This window comes from Populus alba, chromosome 2 (genome assembly GCF_005239225.2).
Source record: "Populus alba chromosome 2, ASM523922v2, whole genome shotgun sequence".
Classification (NCBI taxonomy): domain Eukaryota; kingdom Viridiplantae; phylum Streptophyta; class Magnoliopsida; order Malpighiales; family Salicaceae; genus Populus; species Populus alba.
Window position 1 is genome coordinate 6,181,599 of NC_133285.1, and position 24,924 is coordinate 6,206,522.

At 34.1% G+C, this 24,924-nt stretch overlaps 4 protein-coding genes, 1 long non-coding RNA gene, 1 other non-coding gene and 1 pseudogene across 6 annotated transcripts; 6 read left to right on the forward strand and 1 right to left on the reverse strand.

Moving 5' to 3' along the window:
- Window positions 1-4,310: 4,310 nt before the first annotated feature.
- LOC118028131 (small nucleolar RNA snoR64a) lies at window positions 4,311-4,381 on the forward strand (annotated as a pseudogene).
- Window positions 4,382-4,451: 70 nt separating this feature from the next.
- LOC118028132 (small nucleolar RNA snoR20a) lies at window positions 4,452-4,541 on the forward strand. Its single transcript, XR_004683981.1, has one exon. It is a non-coding gene; the product is annotated as a small nucleolar RNA snoR20a (small nucleolar RNA).
- A 791-nt stretch (window positions 4,542-5,332) lies between these two features.
- LOC118028129 (uncharacterized) lies at window positions 5,333-6,396 on the forward strand. Its single transcript, XM_035031663.1, has 2 exons — window positions 5,333-5,653; window positions 5,758-6,396. The coding sequence occupies exons 1-2, from the start codon at window positions 5,333-5,335 to the stop codon at window positions 6,394-6,396; spliced, it is 960 nt and encodes a 319-aa protein (XP_034887554.1).
- A 4,730-nt stretch (window positions 6,397-11,126) lies between these two features.
- Window positions 11,127-13,808, forward strand: LOC118028111 (B3 domain-containing protein REM16). Its single transcript, XM_035031645.2, has 5 exons — window positions 11,127-11,247; window positions 11,384-11,519; window positions 11,962-12,658; window positions 12,963-13,132; window positions 13,327-13,808. Exons 2-5 carry the CDS (start codon window positions 11,406-11,408, stop codon window positions 13,636-13,638), a joined length of 1,293 nt encoding a protein of 430 aa, XP_034887536.1. The 5' UTR covers window positions 11,127-11,247; window positions 11,384-11,405; the 3' UTR covers window positions 13,639-13,808.
- A 1,340-nt stretch (window positions 13,809-15,148) lies between these two features.
- LOC140955241 (uncharacterized) lies at window positions 15,149-16,602 on the forward strand. Its single transcript, XR_012169059.1, has 3 exons — window positions 15,149-15,300; window positions 15,613-15,777; window positions 15,945-16,602. It is a non-coding gene; the product is annotated as an uncharacterized lncRNA (long non-coding RNA).
- Window positions 16,603-16,802: 200 nt separating this feature from the next.
- Window positions 16,803-17,698, forward strand: LOC118028127 (uncharacterized). Its single transcript, XM_035031661.1, has 3 exons — window positions 16,803-16,857; window positions 17,120-17,501; window positions 17,665-17,698. Exons 1-3 carry the CDS (start codon window positions 16,803-16,805, stop codon window positions 17,696-17,698), a joined length of 471 nt encoding a protein of 156 aa, XP_034887552.1.
- A 140-nt stretch (window positions 17,699-17,838) lies between these two features.
- On the reverse strand, window positions 17,839-20,647 carry LOC118028110 (uncharacterized). The gene is made up of 7 exons (XM_035031643.2): window positions 20,477-20,647; window positions 20,293-20,362; window positions 20,137-20,196; window positions 19,522-19,636; window positions 18,809-18,924; window positions 18,540-18,664; window positions 17,839-18,160 (listed from the first exon to the last, which is right to left on the reverse strand). Exons 1-7 carry the CDS (start codon window positions 20,551-20,553, stop codon window positions 18,037-18,039), a joined length of 687 nt encoding a protein of 228 aa, XP_034887534.1. The 5' UTR covers window positions 20,554-20,647; the 3' UTR covers window positions 17,839-18,036.
- Between the last annotated feature and the right edge of the window lie 4,277 nt (window positions 20,648-24,924).

The window sequence follows — 24,924 nt, forward strand, 5'->3', positions numbered from 1 at the left end:
GGATTTTCACCCTAAATTACCCCAAATTTTTTTTCAGTAATTATTTTCCCGTTTGGAAGTTACTGGTTTACAATATCTCTTTTCCCTCGTCACTTGTAGATCAGTGGTGCACCTTCACGCTATTTGAGATTGGAGATCTGCTCTGTTGAAGTTTTGGCCTCCTCCTCTCTTTTTACTGGTACGTCGAACCTTTCCCTCTCTAAAGACTTGGCCACTGCTGGAAGAAAAAAAAGGTTCTCTCGTGGAGAAACAGCTGCTGCTTCGGGTGATGCTCACCGTTATTGGAGTCGTCAGTGGCATTGATGGCAATTGTGGTGGTTGAAAAAGATTGAAGCTCGGCAACTGGTGTAGGTGTGTGTTGACAGCTATGAGGGACACCGCTGCTGGGAGGAGGTGGTGGCGCTGCTGGTAACACCGATGGAGAGGATTGGCTTCAGAAGGCTATTGTTTTTTTCTTTCTCTGATGGTGACAGTGAGGACCAAGAATGGGATCACGTAGGTTTTTTTTTTCCGTGCTTTAAAGGAGAAGGAGAGATCTGTTCCTGGAAAGGCAGAACCCGGATGGCTGACTCGCTACAGGGAGGGTATCGTCAGCATCGTTCCAATGCCAGAACGCCTTTACACTTGTTAGGTAGGCAGAGGAGGGCTCGCCGTTTAATGAGTCTGTCTTCTCTTTCTAACGCATCACTATGCTATCAATGTCCAAGTTTGGATTTATACGAGATGGTATGCTTCGAGCTTTATGAGTTTATTAAAATGTTATAATTATAAATTAATATAAGATAAATAATAAAAATTAAAAGTATAATAGATTTAATATTTTATGATAGAAAAAAATATATATATTGGTAATAAAAAAAAACTTAGAGATTAAAAAAAATGATTTATAAAAAATACAATATTTTCACCATGTTATTTAACTTTTATGTTAATAAAAAGTAAAAAAAAAATTACAAAGCTAAATTTTTTATCAACTTAATATTAAAAAAAAATCGATATAGATATTTTTAAAATGAAAAAAAATTATGAGAAAAAAACGTTGTAGCAATTGATAATGTTTTTGTGAGGAACATTATAGTGTTTTTCCAAATACAATTGATAAAGATAATTTTAGAAAGAGTCATAAAAAAAAACTATTTAGAAAAAATATTGTAGCAATCTATAGTGTTTTGTGAGGAAAACAACAACGCTTTTCTCATAGGATTTAGTTTCACTGTAATTATAATTTTTTAACCAACTCAATATTAAAAAAAAATAAAAAAAAATAATTTTGGAAAAAAAATATGTGGGAAAACACTGCAACAATTCATGGTGTTTTAAAGAAAAAAAAATTCAAAGCTAGATTCTCAATCAACTCAATATTAAAAAAATAAAATCGACATAGATAAATTTTTTTAAAAAATAAAATAAAAAAAACACAAAAAAACAGGGATAAAGAAACAATGTAGGAAACAATGTAATAATTCACAGTGTTCTGTGATGAAAGCTACAATGCTTCCCCACATGATTTAGCCCTATTTGTAATAACTTATAATTGTAATTCTCAACTAGCTCAGTATTAAAAAAATAAAATTGACAAAGACAATTTTTAAAAAATCACAACAAAAAAAAACTATGTGGAGAGACAATTATAACAATCTACAATGTTTTGCGAGGGAAATTACAGTGCTTTCCTTACATAATTAAATTTTATTACAAAGTTAAATTATAACCAACTCAATATTAAAAAAAAAAACATTGACAAATATAATTTTAAAAACAAAATATTACAAAAAAATACATATAAGAAACCGGAAAAAAAAACATGTGAGGAAAAGCTGTATTAATCCATAGTGTTTTGTGGACAAAGTTACAGTATTTTCCTCACATGATTTAGACTTACTTGTAATTATAATTCTTAACCAGCTTAATATCAAAAAATTAAAAATTGACAAAGACAATTAAAAAAAAAACTATATGGAAAAAGCATTGTAGCAATTTACAGTAATTTGCAAGGAAATATACAGTGCTTCCCTCACATATTGTAACTGTAATTCTTAACCAGCTCAATATTAAAAAATAAAATAAAAAAGACAATTTTGAAGAAAATCATAAAAAAACAAAAAAAAAAAAAACATGTGGAAAATATTATAGCAATTAACAATGTTTTAAAGAAAAAATTACAAAACTAAATTCTCTATCAACTCAATATTAAAAAAATAAATTCAACAAATAAAATTTTAAAAAATAAAAAAATAAAATAGAAAAACTATGTGAAAAAACACAGTAATAATTTATCGTATTTTAAAAGAAAAAAAAATTACAAAATGAAATTTTTAACCAGCTCAATATTAAAAAAATTAGATGGAAAGATAATTTTAGAGAAAAAAAAAACAAAAAGGTTACAAGAAACAGAAAAAAACAAAAAAAATAGAAAAAGAAAAGATGTTTTTGGATTATTATTGTAATACATAGAATATAAGATGTGGATGAATAGTGAATTTCCACACCCTTTAACCTATTACTATGTACAACTGTAGTCTTAAAAGTTAAAAGTTGAAATCATCCATTGGTTGCTTCTTAAAAAAATTTGAATAAATTTTCAAAAATTAATTTTTTTTTGAACACTGAATCAATTTTTATTACTCAGATAAGTTTCTTTCTGGATATTTATTTACATTTGAATGGCAGGACTGTGGAGAATTTGTTTCTAATCGATACCTAAGGTTTTAAATTAAATAAGAAACTTATCACGTCCCTTTTGTAAAATATCTCCATTTCTTACTAAAAAGTAAAGTCACCTTAATGAAAAAGGAGCTTTTTAAAAAAAAAATACTTAAAATAACTTAATTAAAAAATTAATTTCCAAACTAGAAAGGTTAGGTAGTTCTAGCAGGTCAAATCTATGCGACTTATGACTGACACGTACTGTGCATCTCAAGGCAATTTTTTCTCTCTCTTTTACTAGCTCATTTCTTCATTTAGATGGTATTTGGCAATGCTTGTGCGGCTGCGGTTCGTAAAAAAGCAGTAAAATACCCGTTTGGTTAACCACAAACCGCAGTTTAATTTGACGTGGGTCCCATTAGAAACTGAATTTCAAAAGCAAAAAATGAAAAGCAATTATCTTTTGCTTTTCATGCGTTTATGCTCTCTCTCATCACCGACGATTTCCAATTGCTTTCCCAACTGTTCTCCCCTGTCCCTCATCAATTTGCAATTAATCTTCCCAACGGTAAAAAAAAAACCCAAAAATTTCACTGAAAGCAGTGTTGCAGATCGACGCCCACTCTTTCATGCGGTTTCAATTGTTTCACCTCTCTCTCACCACCAAACTTTCCTAAATTTCAGTCAACCTCCAACGGATTACGGTTGCAGACAAACCATCCAATTTGATGAACTAAAAAACCCCAATGGATTACGGTTGCAGATCAATTAAAAACCCAATTTTCCTCCCCAAACTATTCTCCTCTCTCTTCTCTTGCTACAACCCCGTTTCTATTTGCCCTAACCACCAACGCCAGACAAGCTTCTTCCCCTCTGTCCATTCAAACACAACCCGTCACCGATTCGTCCCTCCTTTGTTGCAATTGCAGAAAAAAACCAAGAGATTGGTCCCGGGAAAGGTCCACGAGCGACATACCAGGTACTGTCCGTTCCCTTTGTCAATTTTGTTTATGTTTCTCAAAATCTAATTTCTATAATGGGTATTTCATTTTGCAGACCACAGCTGCAACACCGCTGCAACACCGTTGGGGATTGAAGCACAAAAACGCAGAGACTGAGGTAAGTTCCTTCCTCATCTCCATCTCCATTTTCGGTTTTTTAGATGAAAAATTTCATTGCTGATGCATGCTCGATTACAAATTTTTGATTTGTAACTCTTTATAAAATGGAGTTCTACCATCATTTGATGGTTCTATCAATTTCAAACTTCCAGTCCGAAGAGTTCTTTTTATTTCATTTTGTATTTATGCATGTTGTAAACTGGGAAAATTCCTTTGGTATGAGAACAGATTCGGTAAAATATTCCTTTGGTCTCAGAAGAGTTCTTTTTCTTTTATACAGAGGAATTAATGATAGTTTTCAGATGAGGTTTTAGTGTTCGGTTTTTCGCTTTGTCTATGAGATAATTTGCCACCCTTCTTTATCTTCAATGATTTAATCAGCAACGACCCATTCACTGTGTCTGATGGTGAAGATTCGTGCAAGTCTTGCTGCTTTGATTTCTTTCTAGAATCACCCATATTGATCTCTCATGTGTGAGAACTGAAAATATCATTACAAATGTTTGAATTTATTTTTTTTCAATCTTGAGAGGCAAATGACGAATCTTTTCAATTGTTGAATGCTCAGACTCTTGTTCTTATGATTTATATGCTTGAATAGGAAGATATGATGCTCTCTATCTTTCTGCTTTTATGTCTTCAAGTCTTAGCTTTCATTGGTTTTTTCTAATTACTGTGCTGCCAGCCAATGATGCAAACACTGATTTTCACTGAAAGCAGGTCTATCAATCTGCCTAAACTGTTGTTAATTCATGAACTAGGATGGTCTGAGGCTTGAATGGTTTTAGTTTTTTTTTGTTAATTCACTGATTTTCTAATTACTGTTTGAATGATGCAAACACTGATTTTCACTGAAAGCAGGTCTATCCATCAGTGGTCTGCTTAACCGGTAAAAAAAAATAATTTTATGTGTGTTTGCTTTATATTTAAAGTAACTTTTTAAAGCTGTTTTGAACAGAAATTTTTTGATCACCAAAAGAGCTAGACTGAGGTAAGTTCCTGCCTTATCTCCATCTCCATCTTTTTTTGTTTTAGATGTAAAATTGCATGTTTGTGTACCTGCATGATCAATTACCGTGTGTTCTTCAATTGACAATTATTGTAATGAGTTCCTATTAGCATGTCGTGTAGGACTACTTTTATTTATAATTGTGTAGTCAAAATCAAAATTTTGAGTTTAGTTTTGTGTGTTTGCATGCTACGAAAGAAAGCTGGTTTCTTTGAATGTAGAAATAAATTCTGTTTTGTTTGTTTTTTCCCTTTATTTTTGTCTTCCAAACAACATGATGGCAATGAAGTGTTGCTTGATCATTCAAATATTATGGCTGAAACTGAGTTTTATGATCAGTTGAAAATTAATGGGTTGCAATTACATTTCATTACAAATTAACATGAACATTCTCATTAAGATACATGCACGGTTAATGTTTGTTGCCAAACACAACTTTTGTAAATGTTGAACATTGAGTGCTTTATTATTGTTTTAGTCCACATATTAATGTGCCACAATTTAATTGATATCATTTATTGATTTCAAACTTTTGTTAAATATGTTAAAAGATATCATGGAAGGTCTTGAATCTTCTGATAAGGCTACTTGGACAAAGGAAATGTTGCATATATTTTGTGATATATGCATTAAGGCAATTGATATGGGAATGAGACCTAATACTCATTTCGATAAACCGGGGTGGAAATTTCTTATAACATCATTCCAAGAACAAACTGGGCATGCATTTACTAAAACACAATTGAAAAACAAATGGGATGGATGCAAAAAGGATTGGAGGATATGGAATAAGCTGGTTTCTGAAACTGGTGTTGGCTGGAATAGTGAATTAGGCACAATTGCAGCTAGTGATGAGTGGTGGAAACAAAAAATTCAGGTACATTCCTTGTCATCCTAACAATTTCTTTTATTATTGTCAAATTCCAGCCCTAAAATTTTACTAGTCTTGATCCTTCATTACTTTATTTAATTTATATGCAGGAAATTAGAGGAGCCAAAAAATTCAGACATGTCGGTATTGAGCCGTCTTTGAAGAATAAATTTGACCGGATGTATTCCAACATTGTCGCAACTGGAGCGTTTGCATGGGCTCCTTCATCAGGTGTACCTGCTGGCAGTGGTGTTGATCCTGGTACAAGTAATGCCGACATTGCTGATGATGGTTTGGAAGAGGGCAGCGGTGATTCGGAGGAAGACGTGATTCCAGATTTCCAGACTGACATGGCTCGAATGGTTGGAGGGATAAATATGTCTAGCAGCAGCAATACAAAAAGCGGCGACAAAAGAAAACAACGTGATCAATATGATGTGCGAGGTAGAAAGAAGAAAACCTCTGGAATTGGTGTTCAGTTGCTGACAAGGTGCAATCATCTACTTGAGAGTATGTCGACTAATAGTGATTCGACGTCTGTTAATATGGATCGCGAAGGCTGTAGTATTCCCGAGGTCATGGCTGAGCTGCACTCAATTCCTGGAGTTTCAATTGAAACTGATTTTCATGACTTCGCTACGGATTATCTCAGTCTAAGAAGGAAAAGAGAAATGTGGTCCAGTATGGGCGATAAGCAACAGAAGTTGCGATGGTTGCAGCGAATGTATGAACGAAGTAAACGTGCTTAGCTGACATGGTATGATTTAAGTATCTTAACTGTTAATCAATTAAGTATGTTCAAGTGCTTACGATATTTATATATGTTTTGTTTTATTGTTGCAGAGTAATGGGATGCCGGTTTTTAAAAGAGTAGTTTTCATTTGCTGAAGTTTGTTCGAGGCATTGTATTTGCGGTAATTTATGTACTGTTATATTTATTAAACTACTTTATGGAGTTAACAGAATTGTATGACAAATTGCTGGTTGTAATGTTGTATTTTATCAATAAATTACAATGTTTAATGGTTAATGTTAATTGGTTGACTTTTTAATTGAATTGGTTGGTAATTAACCTTAACTGTTTTGTTAACTGTATATTTGTATTTGCTGCCGTGAGGTCTGCTAGGAATAATAACACATGCTACTGTGATTCTTTCCTTAGCTGTACTTTTTTTAATTTGGTTATGTGTGCTGCTGCTGCTGGGCATTTATGAGTGCTGAAGGAGGGAACATTTGATGACATTTGTTGCATTGTTTACCCCTTTAGGATTCATTGTCCAAATGGGAGAGGGGGGGGATAAAAATGAACCAAGGCAAATAAAAAATGACAGATTGTTTATAATTTACCTGTATTGTTGATCCTTCTTTCTTTGCTGTCATGAGGTTTCATAATATATGATGCTGTGTATCTTTGATTTGCAGTAATTTTTTCAATTGTTTAGCTAGAGATTGACGTGTTGCAGGTGGTTTTTGCCTTGGCTGTAATTGTTTCCATTGGGTAGCTACTGTTAGCTTATGAGGTCTGAAAAAGCAACACCTTTTGCAGTTACTGTTTGTGTTTTTTTCATTGTTGCCGTGTGGGTTGATGGGAGTAATGTTGTTGCTTTTTCTTCCTTTTCTTTGTTGCTGGTTTTCCTACTGGTGCAGTGACTTGTAGCTCTGTTTTTTTTCCTTTAAACATGTCAGGATAGTGTACAGATATGAGCTGTAAAAGTAACATTATATGCTACTTTTACAGCACATGCATACATGTGAATGTACTGATTTTGAAAGCTGAAAAATTGTAAACTTTTACAGCACCTTTTATAGCTACTGTTAGCTTGTGAGGTCTGAAAAAGCAACACCTTTTGCAGTTAATGTTTGTGTTTTTTTCATTGTTGCCGTGTGGGCTGACAGGAGTAATGTTGTTGCTTTTTCTTCCTTTTCTTTGTTGTTGGTTTTCCTACTGGTTCAGTGACTTGTAGCTCTGTTTTTTTTCCTTTAAACATGTAAGGATGGTGTACAGATATCACATGCATACATGTGAATGTACTGATTTTGAAAGCTGAAAAATTGTAAACTATACGTAGAGAGGATTGAAATTTTCTATATAAAGAGGAATGTTTACATCATATTTTTTCAATGACATAGCTTTCTTCATAACAAGCTTTCAAACCTTTCAATTGCACCAAATACAACAAGCAAGTCGAATACTTATTTTTTGCTGGCTTTACAGGTACGGAAAAAAACTTATGTCGCACCAACTCTATAACTCTATGAAAGTTTTTTTATTGAATGTTATTTAATTATTTAAAGTTTTTTATTAATGAACATATAATTTTTTTTCTTGTTTATATGTAATTGAAGTTATGGATGATCCACGATTTAATGACATATTTAATGAAGATTTCGCTGGTAATTATGATGATGTAATGAACCGGATTGTAGACCAAATTAATTATCCTAGTTGTGGAGTTAGTGGTGCTTCGGTTGATGGTGCCGGAGATGATAGTAATGGAAACGACTCCGACGACAGTAATGACGACGACGATGATGATGCCGACGTTGATGGTGATAGTGATGATGACGATGCATTTATTATAAGGAGGCATATTGATAGGAAAAAAATTGAATTTATGCACAGATGGCGCTATAAACGCGTATTATATTAATTATATGTATAAAGAACCATGTATGGTTTCCTATAACACAGGGATGCGTTGGTTGACGGAGGTTTTAAGAGGTCATTGGAAACGAAGTGTTAACATGTTCAGGATGGACGCAACAACTTTGTTGAGTTTGTGCACCGACTTGGAAACGCACCACGGCTTAAAACCGTCAAGAAGAATGAGCGTTATTGAAAAGGTGGCAATGTTTCTATTTACAATAGCAGTTGGGGCGTCAAATAGACAAGTGCAAGAAAGATTCCAGCATTCAGGTGAAAATATTAGTCGATGTTTTACAGAAGTGCTTAAATCATTACGTTTGTTTGTTGTGGAAGTCATAAAACCAGTAGATCCACAATTTACGAGCACACCAAGAGAAATTGCTATGAATCCAAGATTTATGCCACATTTCAAGGTAAGATTAATTTTTTTTTATATATAATTAAGTAGTTTAATTAAGTTGTTCAGAGGAGTATGAAATATATTATAAAAGTTTATATGAGTACTATAAATGTTTTTGTAGCATGTAGAATTGTGTCGGTGCAATTGATGGAACACATGTTCGTGCCTGCATACCAGCTGCAAATCAAATTCCATTTATTGAAAGAAAAGGTGTACCAACACAAAATGTAATGGCCGCTTGTAGTTTCGACATGCAATTCATGTTCGTGTGGGCAGGATGGGAAGGCAGTGCACACGATACTCGTATTTTTTTGGAGGCTATTGACAATAGCAATATCAACTTTCCAAAACCTCCAGAAGGTTGTGATTTTGACTAAATTGAAGATTGGGTAATTGAAGGAATATAATTATTTTTTTAAGTTTTGTTTAAAATTACAATGTTATTTTTTTCAGGAAAATACTATTTGGTTGATGTTGGATATCCAAACGAGTATGGATATTTAGGTCCCTACAAAGGCGAGAGGTATCACTTCCAAGAATTTAGACGTCGTGGAGAACCAAGTGGTCGGAAAGAAGTGTTTAATCATGCACACTCGTCACTACGTAACGTGATCGAACGTTCTTTTGGGGTATGGAAACAGAGGTGGAAAATTTTGCAAAACATGCCTGCTTATCCATACAAAACACAAGTTGAGATTGTAGTTGCATCAATGGCACTACATAATTATATTAGAAGGAGATCGCAAGATGATGCAGTTTTTTCTGAGTATGATCGCAACCCCAATTTGATTCCAGATGACTCTTTGCCTGATACTGTTCAGGCTTCGGCCGTTCAAGGCTCACAGAGGCCTTCACGTATGGATTTTGTACGCGATGGAATTGCAAATAGTTTGATGGAACAATAAAAAAGTACATTAATGTATAACGATTTTTCATTTTGTTATGTAATCATAATTACATAACACCTATGTTTTGGAATTATATATATGTGTCTATATATGTCCTTTTAATTAATTCCAATCAAATATAAAACACAAACCATAATAACAAAACACAAGAAATTTTTTTTTTTAACCATAATTTTTACCAAACACAAAATTGCTTTTTTTCCACCACAATTGTTGAACCACAGTTTTATAACCAAACACCAAAAACTGTTTTTTTTCAAACCACAACTTCAACCACAGTTTTAACCAAACACCATTTTTTAAAAAAATCAACCTCACAAAAAGTACTTTTTATGAAACTGCTTTTTACAAACCGCAACCACAAAAGCTACCACAATACCAAACACACTCTTAATTACTAAGTTTTAATATTTAGATAATTTTAATTTTATTATCATGATCATTTCATTCGTTGTTTGTTTTTATGCAATAACAACAACAACTAAAATTAGTGTTTGTTTTTATGCAATAACAACTAAAATTAATTTTTTTTCCCAACTTAAATAAAAATAAGTTTAATGGATAAAATGATCATAAATATAGAATTAAAGTTAACTAAATATTAAAATTTAAGGACCAAATGACAGTTTATACAGAAGAAAGAAGAGAAAATGGTACGGCACAGTAACTGAAATAGAAAAGAGAAAAGATAAAAAAAAAAAGCAATGAAAAATAGAACGAGACACTTAAATATTGGACTGATAAGGAGAATATTTTTATAATTATCAAAAAATTCTTGATAATTTAAATTTATAATTATATATATAAAAAATAAATCTAAAATTAATTCTAGGCACATGAGCCGCGAGGGTGTATGGAAACGCAGTGTAAATCGTGTTCCATCAAAATTTAATTTTTTTTATTAACAATTATTTTTTGTATATTTTAAATTGTTTTGATGGGCTAATTTTAAAAATTATTTTTTAAAAATAAAATAAAAATATTATTTTAATATATTTAATATAAAAATATTTAAAAAAAACAATCTTAATCATACTTAAAAAAAAAAAAAAAAAAACAACTACTCGGCAGAGCATGTAACACAGCTATTAGAAACAAAAAAAAAAACAAAAATTGAACTTGCTAGTGTGTACACTTGTTGGCAAGTTGTACATGTAAGTTGGGAGGCCTGCGTGATTATTACATGTACAACTCATCGAACTATTTTATTTTAGGAGTTATTTTTTCAATTGTTATTTTAGTTTTTTTATTATGCTATTTTTTTAAAAAAAATCAATGAATAAAAAAGAAATGAAAAGGCAATCGGTTTTTGTTTGAATTTTTCTTCACTTCTTTAAAAAAAATTATCTTTTGACAAGAAATCATTTTCTTTTCCCGTAATGCTTTTACTTTTTTCTGATGAATTATGGTAAAAGTTAGGAGAAGGTTTTTTTTTTTTTTTTTTGAAAAAAGAGTCCGTAAAGTTACCTTTTACGGAAAAAAAACACTAATAATCACTCACAAAAATAATTATTACTAGCAAAGCAGCACTAGTGGTTGGTGTCCCTGTCGGAAAGTTAATTATCCATAATTTTCTGTTTCTGCTTCATTTATAATTCATTTCTCTGGTACTCCTCTGCTTTCCTTCCGTTCTTCTATTATTTTGGTGGGTCCTCTCCTCTCCACTCTTCTTTTCTTTGGGAAAGTTTTGGACTTTTTTGGAACTCCTTGATATCTTGTATTACGTTTGCAAAAATGTGTTCTTGAATTCACTCACGCCTTGTGTTAAATCTTGATTTTAGAGCTCAACGATTATTAGCATAAATGGGAGAAGAGACGTGCAAGGAATGCAGGAGCTGGGAAGAGAAAATATATTGGACCCATTTCCAGTGCGTACAGTTCTCTCAGTTCCTCCACTCTGGATTTGATCAACGCCTGGTATGCTGCTTTGCTTCAGTCTTTCCGGGTTGTGCTTTGTTTCGTAACTAGAGGGTGATCTCATAATCTTGTTTACATTGCAAGCTACTCTATAAATTATACCTCTTTGATTTGGTGAAACTAGTTCCACTAACAATCATGGTCAAATTTTTATTTTAGATTCCCCCCCTTTTCTTCTGGACTTTTTAACTTCCATGTAGATCAAGAGATATATACTTTTGCTCATAAAAAAAATGATTTGCATTTATTTATCAAGGTGTTTTAAAATGATGCATAATGAATTGATAGATTACTGGAAGAAGCAGAATCGACAATGCAACCAACTAATAGATTTTTTTTTTTTGGAGGTTGAGAGATTGAAATCAGCTCGCATATTTATTGTTACTTTGCATCCATCAATTTTCCTTAAAGGTGGAGGTTCTAATTGTTTATGGAATTGTAGGCTATCCCTGAAATATTTGCTAGACATCTGAGAAAGAAGTTGCCTGATACTGTGAATCTTAAAGGTCCTAGTGGGGCTGCTTGGGAAGTTGGACTAACAACCTACAATAATACCCTATTCTTCAATCATGGTTGGCAAGAATTTGTCAAGGACCATGCTCTTGAAGAGAATGATTTCTTGATCTTTAAGTACAATGGGGAGTCGGACTTCGATGTCTTAATGTTCGATATGCAGAGCATGTGTGAGAAGGTTGCTCCATACTTCGTCAAAAAATATGAATCTGCAGAACGTGGCAATGGCTGTCGAACAAAAAGAAAAACTGTTAAAAGTTCTGTTGAAGTTGTTTATGCCTCTCCTAAGGGTGTAGTTGGAGGCTCTCAACCTGAGGAATTTAAAGACAATGATACTGATGCAATACCAGTTGGGCAACCCATTGTTTCCCGAGTTACTGACAAGAAAATCTGTAGGGGAATCAAGTCAACTGAGGCCACAGAAGAGGATGTTGCTGGAGGTTCCCAACAGGAGGAGTGTACATATAATGGTTCTGACACGATACCACCACTAAGGCAGCCTATTATCTCCTCAGTTGGTAAGAAGAAAATTTCAAGGGAAATTAAGTCAATCAGGCCTGTTCAATACTGGCGTGTTGTCAAAAGTAGAGGACCTTCTACTCGTGAGGAAATAGAGACTGAACCTGGTAGGTTTCTTTACATTTTTGTTCTTAAGAAGAGTGCTTCTACTATATCTTCTGCTTTAGAGCTCCCCTCTAGGCCTCTTTCTTTCTGTCTTCTGCAGAGCATGTTCGAGGTCTATCTGTTTGCTTATTTGTATTGCCATTTGATGGAAACATTCTGGTCCATCTTGTTATTTATTTTCAGGGTGCGTGTCCACTAACATGTGGTCCTGACGTGCTTAATGAAGTGTATTCCTGCTAGATGCACGAAACTGTTAGATTGATGAGATTTTATTGTTCCAATAGTTCCAGTTCATGAATATTTCAGATGTTCAGTCCCCTGGCCAACCAGAGGATACTGTGCACCATGCAAGGAAAGGAAGGAAAGTAGCAGAGGAAGAGAAAAGGAATGCAATGCAATTGGCTGCAAGAACCGTAACCGAGAATGGTTTCCTTATACTCATGAAGCCCACACATGTGTATGGGAGATTCTTTATGGTAAACATTTCTTTCTTGACTTGTATCGTACCTTCTACCATTTATTGCCTTTTGTTTTTCCTTTGTAATTCATATGCTCTTTTTTTTCCTTCTATGTTTTGAGTCTCATAATGTTAATTGCTGCAACAGCTGGCATTGCATAGAAAACGCAGAATTTTGATCTTGTTTATTATATTTTGTGTTGCTTCATGCAGGCAATTCCTTCAGCGTGGCTAGCTACACATCTTCCCGTTAAAGGAAATCAAGATGTGATTCTACGTTTTAAAGATCAAGCATGGCACACCAGATTCTTCTATCACAAGTCTCGTAATAACGGAGGGCTGACTGCTGGGTGGAAGAAATTTGCCTTGGACAACAATTTGCATGAATTTGATGTGTGCGTATTTGAACCTCTGGACCTGGTAAACTACCCAATTATCCTGAATGTCAGCATCTTTCGTGTCGTCGAAGAAGCAAGTCCAATTACCTCACAAGAGGACGACAAAAAATCGCAGGGCCATGCATGATCGCACAATTCGTTTGGACTGTTTTATGCTAACTATTTTCTTATCAACCTAAGTATTCCAGACTAATGGATTTAGCTTTGGCTGTTGAAAGTTTGCTGTATGAACTTGACTAGATGAGGTTGTGATATATTGTATGTAAATACAAATGGTGAGGTTTTCTTAATGTTTAATTCGGTGGATTCCATGCTTGTATAATATTGCAGTGGCTGGCTTGCTTTCTCCATCAATGAAGGCCCCAGCTCTGTAATACAGAGCCAATTTCTGGCTGGAAGTCAACAAACGGACCTGGCGATCAACTGGGCTAATCGGAGGCCACGTTTATGGCCCTTTTCTTTATTTATTTTTCTCCATCTCTTTCTGTTTTCAATGGCCACGTTTATTAATTTTGTATTGTATATGATAATACAATTTACCAACGGAAAAACTATAATGATGAGCACAAACGGAAAATAAACCCTCGAAAAATTTATAGCTGGGTTAATTTCCTAGAAAGGATCGGATCATTATTGATGAATAAATTATTTTTAAAATATAATCTGTAGCATTTTAAAAAATAAAAACTGAAATATTACATAATACAACTAAAAGACTTGAAAAACATTGTAGTGATTTTGTCCATAACTAAAAGAATTGAAAACTATCATGGAACTTCATTGTTCATATGAACAATGAATTTTTTTTTTATTCAATTCTCTTTTGATTTTTTTATTATTTATTTTGTCCTTTTTAAAAAAAATCATTTGAATTGTTTATAGACATATCAAATTAATTAAGTCATGTCAGAGCAACTTCTATACAATTTAATTTTAAATTTAAGTTAAGCAAGCAATCAAGTTGAGAGGTTTATTTCCTGTTAATTTTATCATTTTTTCTCTCTCATTTTAATCCTCATAATTGTTTTTATCGAGCGATGGGATTGCCTTTAGACCGATTAAGTCAATTGTGTTATATTGGGACAATTTTCACATGGTTTAATTTTGAACTTGAGTTAGTTAAGAAGTTAGATCGAGAGCTTTTTTTATGTTAATTTCATTTTTTTTTCTCAATTTTATTCTTAGATAGTTTTTACCAATTGGACGGATTATATTTGAACTGATTAAGTCGACTAGGTCACATTAGGTCAACTCTCACATAATTTAATTTTAAATTCGAGTTAGAAATAAATATTTTTTAGTTAATTCTATTTTATTTTTATTTTCCTATTATTTATTATAATGCTTTTCTATTTTTTTTTCTATTTGAAGAAATATTTTTTCTAATTTATTTTTTATATTCAATATTACAACAGTTTTTTAGTTTTTTCTATATAAAAGATTGTAATAGTCTTTTGACAAGTACAAACATGAATAATTACAAATTAAAAAATTTAAGTGTTTCTTTATAGAGATGACAATTTAATCTGAAGTTGATAAATATAGACTTGATTTGACCTAAATAGGTAAATATTTTTTTAGATAGTTACTTATTATATGGATAATGGATAGGATATTGATATTATCAAAGTGGGCATTAACTAGACTTGTTCTGGTAGCTATCTATCGGTGTTCTCGGTGTAGGAAATGTCACTGGTTAATCCAGCGCCTTGCTAAGCATCCATCTTCTAAGCTTGCCTTCCTAATGGAAAATCATACAAGTTGCTTGCTCGCGTTCACTTTTTTTCCTGTATGTGCTTCTCCTATTGTTTAACTGACACCGGCAGTTTTTGTATTTTGAAATATTTTTCTTCAGTATTTTCAAGGTTTTCTTATCGTTTATTTTGAAATTTGTTTCTATTTATTTTATCAAACCTCCTCATTCATTTTCGCCATTTTACCAGTTATAATGTTCTCAAGACTCAAGTCCTTTGTTTTTTCTTTAATACATGTTAGATGTATGGTTAATGAATGGAGTGTCTCTGTGTTACTAGATGCGTAGAATTGTGTGGTTGATGGAATTTCTTGCCTCTTAAATTTTTATGGTTCATAAACGAGTCAGATGTTGAGCATATACCTATCAACTCGCCATATGGATCAAGTAGAAGGATGGTAACAGAGGAAGACAAACTCAATGCATTGCGGTTAGCACAAACAGCACAATCCAACGAGGGCTTCGTTGTGGTTATGAAATTAACCAACACATGTATACAGGAAATTTTACATGGTACAAATATCTTCCTTTGTTATCATGTGTTTGAATTTCTTGCTATTTCATCTCAATGTCCCTGTTTTCTTTGTATCCAGAGGTAACTGTAAATTGTTTCCAGTGTCAGGATTGATAGGCAGCTTTGAAGTTAGGTCTTATTATACTTACGATGCTGCTTCATTCAGGTAATCCCTTCAGGATGGGCGAATAGACATTTCAGAACTCTGGAAAAGAAAGACGTGATTCTTCGCATGAAAGAAAATACGTGGAACACCAAATTTTTATATTGTAAATCTAAGAACAGCGGAGGGCTTTCTTCTGGGTGGAGGAATTTTGCTTTGGATAACAAATTACAGGAGTTTGACGTGTGCCTTTTTGAACCTAGCAGCGCAGTGAACAATTCTATTGTCTTCGATGTTAATATCTTTCGTGTTCTCTAGCGACCTTGAAGGTCATTTGTGAATCATCAAGGGAGGAAGCTAGGCACACTGGTCATCTGGGATGAAAACTACCCAAATCTTTTTATGATTTGAGTTGTTGACTAATGTAGAGATTTAGCTAAACTTCCGAGTGTTGTAAACTATATATAACAATTGCTGACTCGTGTCCGAGTTGGCGTAAGGCTATTACAACTCATCGCTGTCTGCCATGCCTCCTCGGTTCTTTCTATCATCTATGACCATTGTACATAGATCGATCGCTTTTGTTCTGTTGAATCCATGGAGGACCTTTGATGACCAATATGTTCAGCGTATGATGGGGGGAAAGGTAACTTTGCCTTCTGGTTAGATTCCCGTTTATGTGTTTTCCAGTAATTAAGGGGGGAAAAAGAACATCTGGTTAGCTTTGCCACGCTCTTCTTTCATTCTAGAACACAATTGACACGTATTTTTGCCCAGGTATCAGATGAGCTCAGTCACGATAGCTTGATAAGAAAGAATGATTGGTTGCATGGGCCCTTGTCCATGTTCACTACGGTGTTTTGCAAGTTTATATACCGAATTTAGGGGAAAGGGGCCGAGGGCTACTTATTTAAACAAGAAATGGTGCCCAGTGACGAGCTCTTTCATGGGCTTGTGTGGTCTATAGCATACAAACGTTAGCATTTGCTTCGCTCTAGTTCCACTTTCTCCTCGTGGCTCCTAACCATAGTATTTCTCACCTTATCCAAATTCATCCCTTTACAAAAACGCTCCTTCTTGCCTCTCTCTTCTTGCTTGCGAGCTTCTCCAATCCAAGATATAGGCAATCCCATTAACCCCCTCCTTCAATTTCAACATTTTATCTGGCAATTCTGATTCAAAGCAGTAGGCTTATTAAATTCGAAAGCTGTGTCACTTCCAATTTGTGCTCATTTCAGACACGGCAACAGCAGCTGCCGCCCTTGCTCCTGCAACGATAACCGGTGCAGTCATGAACTTTGGCAGCAAGATTCCCAGGAGAACGAACAAGGTGGTTGACATTGTAGGAATGAATCCCTATGGAGGTCTAAAAGCCAGCAACAGTGTCCTTGCTCTGAGCATGCCGGTCTCCATCGAGCAGTGCTTTGCAAAAGTGGTTGGCTCGTTGAGAGCAGCATCAAACACGCACGGAAGAGGTGGAGGTGCACTCTCCTCTAAATGCAGTGATGCGGGTGAGATATTCAGGATTGCTGCAATCATGAACGGCCTTGTTTTGGTTGGGTTTGCTGTTGGATTTGTACTCCTCCGAACTGAAGCGTGGGTTGAGGAAAATGCGCGAGTGTATTGTTTAAGATGTGTATCAAACCACTCCTTTACCCGAGATAAAAAAAAAAAAGAAAAAAAAAGGTGCAACTTGTCAGGTTAGGAACAAGTAACAAGCTTACAAAAGACAATCAATTACCCGATAATGCAAGTTTTGTTATCATTCTGAACACTTGTCAAGGCGAAAGTTCAATTTCACCGTTTTGAGCTCCTGAAATAAATGAATGCCAAGGCTTCAAACCTTCCTGTTGAGTCATTAGGACAAGCAAGTCTCAGGACAATATAGAGCAACTAATTCCGTGGTGTTAGGAATCACTCTAGAGTCAGATGGCAGGAGGAAAAAGACCAAGTCCAGTGCAAGTCAAAATTGTTTCTCAATAATTTCTAAAGGTTATATAGAAGAGACTGCAATTTAAAAGCCACACAACAGCCTCTTGAGGCAACAATTGGCGGTGATAACTAACAGCAATATGATCAAGCGAATTCTTTCAATATGCTTCAAGAGCTTTTTCTTCAGCCAACTATCTGCTGTTAGAGAAGCTACTGGACTGCCTCAAGAAGAGGGTCTTTGACATGCAGAAAAGAGTTGCCAGCTAATAAAAGCCATCATCAGAGAGGTGAACAGTTCAAAGCCTACCACCTTAGGAAAATGCCACCCCAATCCTCTTCTCAAGTAGCTGCAAAAGCCATAATTTAGCAAGACGGATGAAAGAATAAGCTCAGTGCAGGTTGTTATTCCAGACACAGAAGAATGAAACCATAAACATACAAAATCCATGATGCTCTTTCAGCTATATCTTTGGGGTTGTAATGAAATGCAATTTCATTACACATGCAAAGAGAACACAGTTTCCAAGAACAACTTTTACAAGGTTTTAAGAAACAATTGACACAAACACCTAGTGTTCAGCCTCTCTGATTTTTGATACCCTCCAATCGTAGGGTAACTCTTGAATCTAATGCATTTTTCTAAATTGCTATATAGCTCAAATATCACGTGCACACACAAACATGACCTTTTGACATTATGCAAAGAACGAAGGATGAGTAGCAAACCTTGTGATGGATGGCATGGTTGCCACAATTCCCGCACATGCATATATGATGGGAATCAAAGTCTTGGGTTTATTTTTCCGAAGCCACATCAGAGATCCCAAAGCAGCAAGAGATATACTCAACACCTGAAATTCACAGATGAGAAGAAAAATCCACTACAAATACCATACATGTATAATCCCAATTTTTTTTATGACTTGAAGTTTCAAATTAATCTAAGCAAATTATATGACGAGCAGTAACAGAGATTAGCAAGAAAACAAACATACCAAGTTTGCGTTTGCTTCAAGGCCTTGCAGAATGTAATCCCATGTGAATTCTAGTCCTCTAGATCCCACCCATAGAGGTGCCAGTCTATGTAAAACAGAATCAGCAAAAGCCCATCCTGCAAATGGGGAAGCTTATAAAGATTAAGCTCGCATAACTAAGGCCAAGTGAAAAGAAAACCATGAGGATGGATTTATGAGACCAACCACTCCTTTTTGCATGCGAGCATGAATAGAAGAGATTATGAAGATTTGCAGCATTTATAAATACAATACCGTTAATTTTCTTCTTTATCATTTACAGCAGCACAAACCAGTTGTAGTTTCTATATTTTTTATGTTAAAAAAAAAAAAAACACAAGTGGTTTGGGAAAATTCCGAAGGATCAGGATCAACAAGAGGAAAAGGGTCAAGAAAAGGACAAATGTCCATGAAGAAATCAGGGAAACAGTTGAAACTAACACACAATAACAATAAAATAAAAAAAGCGCCCTAACTCAGCTGCTATTTTTTGAACTATGGTTTTCTGCACCCTGTTTTCTTAAGGAAGTATACCACAAGTTGAGGCCACAAGTTTCTGAAGAAATTATAAAAGAATCTGTTGCAAGATTCCGGAGAAGGAATTCAGTATCAATTCAAAGCAGTAACTCAGCTTAATTTTGAAGGGAAAAGAATGTTGCCATTCAAATGATATGACTTAGACAAGTTAAACTCACCAAGTCCAACAGCTTGAAATTTATGATTTTGGGAGATGTTCCTATGAGTCAATTGGGTCAAGGCAAAGTAAAGCCCAGCAACATCTATAAATCCAATAAGTGCTTTCAGTAGTTCCTGCATATTGGCGGTGTTAGCGACAGGTGATTCCCAAATCAGAATACACGTCTTATCAGAAAGCAGGAGAAACTTTAAGAGCAAGCAGTCAAGCACAACTAGCGTGAAAAGAAAATAAGTTTGCATGTTAGTCATCTCAAGAGCGAAATTTAACGATATGATGGATTTAAAACAAGAAATTATAAAAGAAGGCCAGTAAAACGATATTAAATGCTACATCATTCTCCATTCTCTGTTTTTTTTTTTTTTTTTTTCATCGCTCCAGGAAAGTTTTTATTTTTCATACACAAAACTTGATAAGCAGTCTCACAAGCATATCTTTGGTGATCGTAAACAACACAATCAGTTTTCATTACCTTCATATCTAAGCATTTTATTTCCTCTTTAACACTCTCTAGCCTTCTTTTACATCAAAATTCAGCTAATCAAGGACAAATATAAATTGCTCCATCTCAACTTCAAAATTGTTAAAAACTAATCTTTGCATAATAAAAGAGCACCTGATACGGATCAAAGCTATCATTCTCAGACACCTTAAGAAAGGTTGCCAAGCAAACCAGCTGCCAAAATACATAAAAAAAAAAAAAAATCTTAGCTAAAAGATCCCAACATTGAATTAAAATTAATAAAATCCATAATTAAAGGACTCTACAAACCTTAACTAAAGCAGTTCCAAGATAAACAAGAGCAGCTTTAACAGAAGTACCAAGCGTGTCGTACTCAGACCTGTAAACATTTAATTTTACCAAAAAATTATTTAAAATAAATCAGAAATTATAATGGGTTTTCTGCAAGATGATTATTGGAATTTAAAAAGACTCTTTTGAGAGGGGAGAGTACAAGGGAGTGGCGGAGTAATAGACGGCGTGAGGGCCGAAGGTGAGAATCGCGCAGTTGAAGAAGTGAAACAGTGTCATCTCTCTATCAACTTCTGTCTCTCTTCGACTTCGGGTTGTGAGATCCAAAAAAGGAATCGAAATCTGGAACAGAGGAGGAAGAACATGAAAATACCACTCAGAGCCCGGCTTGGTTGAGGTAGAAAGGAAAGGGCCTAATTGTTGGGCTTTTTTATTCGACTGATGTTGGGCCTGGATTTTTCTTCAAGGAAGAAAGCTGCCCTTAAGTCTTATTAACACCAAAAAAGAAAAGCCGGCCTTTCTTGAATAATGCGTGTGAAAATTGCCAGCATTTTCAAGAAAAACAAATTATTTAAAAACATATTCTGTATCATAATTCAAAACACTCTTTAAAGATTTTATCTGAAATTTATCTATGTATTTGAATATTAAAAACACATGAGCTAGAACTTCATATTTTTTTCTTTCATCTTTAAGATGATGATGTATGAAAAATTATTCAATTTGCTTATTATTTCAAAAAGTTTGTTTTGTGTTGCTCATACCAGCTATTTTTTATTTTTTTGCTCTCTCATTAATTTTTATATTTGTTCAAAAATCTTATATAACCTAATAATAACAAAAAGAAATCTTTGTGAAAATACAGAATAGCCTCTTGAAGTCAATTTTAATTTTTTTGCTTCTAATGATATTTTGATTGTTTAGCTATGTGTTTTGTTTGTTTATCTGTTAATTTAATAATGAATAAAGATTATTGTTAAAAGATTTAAATAGTGAGTTTTAATTTTTTATTTTTATGGGAAAAACAAAACTGTAAAAAAACACTGTTTTAATGTTTTTATTCACATTCTAGAGTAAAAATCCCTCGTGTTAATTCTGCAATCCCCAACAACTGATTGCAGTCACATGATCTACTCTGAATGTGGGTCCTGTGAAATTAATCAGGTGCAATATATTTCAATTTGCAGTGATATCGATCCAAAACTTCATCAAGAGGGTTGCTGAATTCATAGAAGCAATATTAAATCCCGATCGTACACCACCAATAATTTATAAGGAAGAACACAACTTTCATCACAGAGCGAATTATGCACCAGACATAACCTCTCAACACTTTGTTTTTTTAGAGATTGGCTCCTTGACTCTTACAGCATACGGCCTCTATGATTAAATATTCAAGGCTCCACTGCTCTCAGTTCTTGGGGGGGGAAAGAACTGTACATGTACCATCTTCTTCCAACAAATTGATGTCAGAGAGAGAAGGGACTGGTCTGGTCTGGTTAATAATGTTTGCAGTAGGAGTTCGGGACTGGTAACTGGTCTGGTTAATAATGGTGTTTGCAGGAGGAGTTCGGGACTGGTCACTGGTCTGGTTTATAATGTTTGCAGGAGTTCGGGACCTATCCGGCGCCTTCAGTTCACTCAGCCCAGTGAGTATATGTAGCTAGGGGCTAGCCTTCAACGTAGTCAATGTCTTGTGGCAGTGAGAATGTAAAATTTGCCCGTTGTTCCCATCTCTCCAACGAAATTTCATTTTCATTTATGCACAAAGAAAAAAAAGGAATTTCCTCTCTATGCTCTCGTGCCAGCTAAGATCCGATATGCATTATATGGCTTGACCGATTTTGTAGCTGCTGCATGTAGATTTTCACTTGAAGCAGAAGGGCAGTCAATCTGTGGCTAACAAGGACAATGTTGATTGGATTGGGGAAAATATGATTCATTGAATATATTTTATACATGCTGATTAATTTCACCTTCGCTTATTCTTTTCTTTTGTTTTTCCCCGCTCCTTTTATGTAACCAGTCAATTTAGTTCATGCAGATATCTAATTACATCAATCCCCCCGGGTTAAATTGATTTTTTTTAATGTAAAAAAAATATTAATACTTTGCTAATATTTTTTTTATAAAAAAAAATGATGTGAAGACTGATTCAATATGATATAGTAAATTTGATAAATTTAAAAGAAATTTAGATAACTAGTAAATACATAATTTGTCTCAAAATAAATATTCAAGATAAGATTTTTTATATAAATACCTAAACATCAACATATTAAATTGATTAAGGTCAATTTAGGTTAATTAGCTAATGAGTTATGAGATCATAATAATTTCATAAAAAAATAAAATAAATAATAAAATCACGATAATCTCATAAAAAAATTAATATTAAAAAAATAAAATTAAAAAAAAAATCAATTAAACAAAGTACTCAAACAATATATTTCCTTGGAATCTAGCTAATTAATTTATTTGTGACTGAATATTCAAAGTAGAGACAAATATACTTGATGGACACACACATACACTCACACACACAGTTGTATTTATGTCCTTGGTTAATTAGTAAAAGGATGAAGTTTTCAGTCTCGAGACATGAGATTGTTGGACTTATTTAGTTGGTTCAATTTTCTACAAAAATAGACAAGAATATAGGTTAGTACTAGGCTGTCTGACTTCATCCAACTTTAAATCAATTTATTGCAGGTAAATTGACACCTTTGAATTTCATCATATATATAAAAATACATAAATATTGTCTACTGATTACTTGGAGGTGGATGTCTGCCGTGGTCACTGAAAGTCTGAAAGAGCCATTGTACGTGAACTGTTGACCCTCTTCTCTGGTGGCGAATGGGTACCAGTGAACGTTACTCTTTTGCGATACAAAATGATCAGCGATACCCATTAATTTAAATTCACCAATAAATAACTTGTTGAGTGTTAGCTTTTGAATTGGAATTTTGACCATGTAGTAGTTGCGAGTTTCGAATATTGCCAGCCGTCTTAATTCTTTCCTATTTTCATGATCTTTTTATCTTGATCTGATAAAACTTTCTTATTTGATTAGGTAATAGTAACTAGAAATTAAAGAGACAAGGAAATTCTACCGAACCTGCTGCAGAACGATACGGTGGTGGGAATTGGTAAAGCCATGTTTATTCCATGCATGTAGCTGTGCTCGTCAGCCTAAACGGCGTTGATTTCGGTGATTCCATCCTTTCTTTTCTTTATCTTTCTCTTCGATACTCAAAGAGCGAGAGAAGGTGAAAAACCAAATTTCAAAGCAACACATGCCTGTATTCTGATCTCACGAATCACCATGAAGAAGCTAATATTCTTCCGAAAAGGTATACAGTTATTTTAATCGTATCAACAGACAAAAGATGGACATAAATGTACTGGTGCTGCATGATCATGATTCGATTTATAATTGAAGTCAGCATTATTTTGTGCTCAAACCCAAGAGTGGATTCTACTGGGTTGCTGTCCAAGAATGCTCATTAGGTCACTGATCATATAACACTCGACAGTTTTAATTATTAAAAAAAAAAAAGGGAATTGTTTTAACAAATAGCTACTTAATTATCGTTTAGTTTAATTTGTTGGCCTAATTTCAAAGATGGGATTTTCTGTGTAAACAGCTAGCTTGTTACACAATATTGCATATGATTAATTTACCAGTAATATGGTAAGAAATATTAAAGTTAACAAGCATATATTTACATGTAGATTGATCAGGTGATAAGCAAAAGCAATTTATGCACGCGAGCACACCCATATGCCTCCTTGCTTGGTCTGCCCTGACAAACCCCTACAACCATGTAAAAATAATTTAAAAGGATGGTATATGAGGAGCTAGGTGTCTTAATTTACGAATTGCTGGCCATGGGAACTCGCTACCCTAAAATTTAGCTTAATTTTGTTGCAACGTGGAAAAGAATGGAGTCCTTTTCTAGGAAAGATATTAAATTAATTAATGCTCAAGCTTTCAAATATATATTTAAAAGAGAGAGAGAGAGAGAGAGAGGAATAGTTCTTACAAGACAAACACATGGGATATGGAATATAGCCGTAGCATTTGTCAACATTACAAGTGACCCATAGAGACATGTTGACCGGATATTACCATACTATTGCACAAACTGGTTATTATTATTAAGTAATCTAAAGACAGAGAGAGAATTTATTAGCCTTAATAAACTAAGACGATATATACAAAAAATTTCATTTCCCGGAGAATCTAGAGCGCATCAGGCGCTATGGCTTCGAAATCTATAATTAAGAAAAGATTAACATTTTCTGGTCATCATCTAGTTGTTATTGCAATCAACTCGTATAAACAAACAAATAAAAAGCAAAGCATGGGTTTTCGAGCATAATGAAATAGAGAATGCAGCATAAATTTTAAACGGGGGGTTGGACAAAGGTAAAGAAAGAACAAGAGAAGAGAGTAAATAACCTAGACAAGGTCACGTCCACAAGTCACGTGATGGGAACCCCGTGTTGACGCCGAGGAATATGGTATGTTTTCCTTTGATATATAGTATATTTCTTCTATGGAAGGGGAGGGGCTTCACAAGTGGGTTTAGCCGAGGAATACTTGGACATGGAGAGGGAATAATGGAGATGGGATAAATAAGA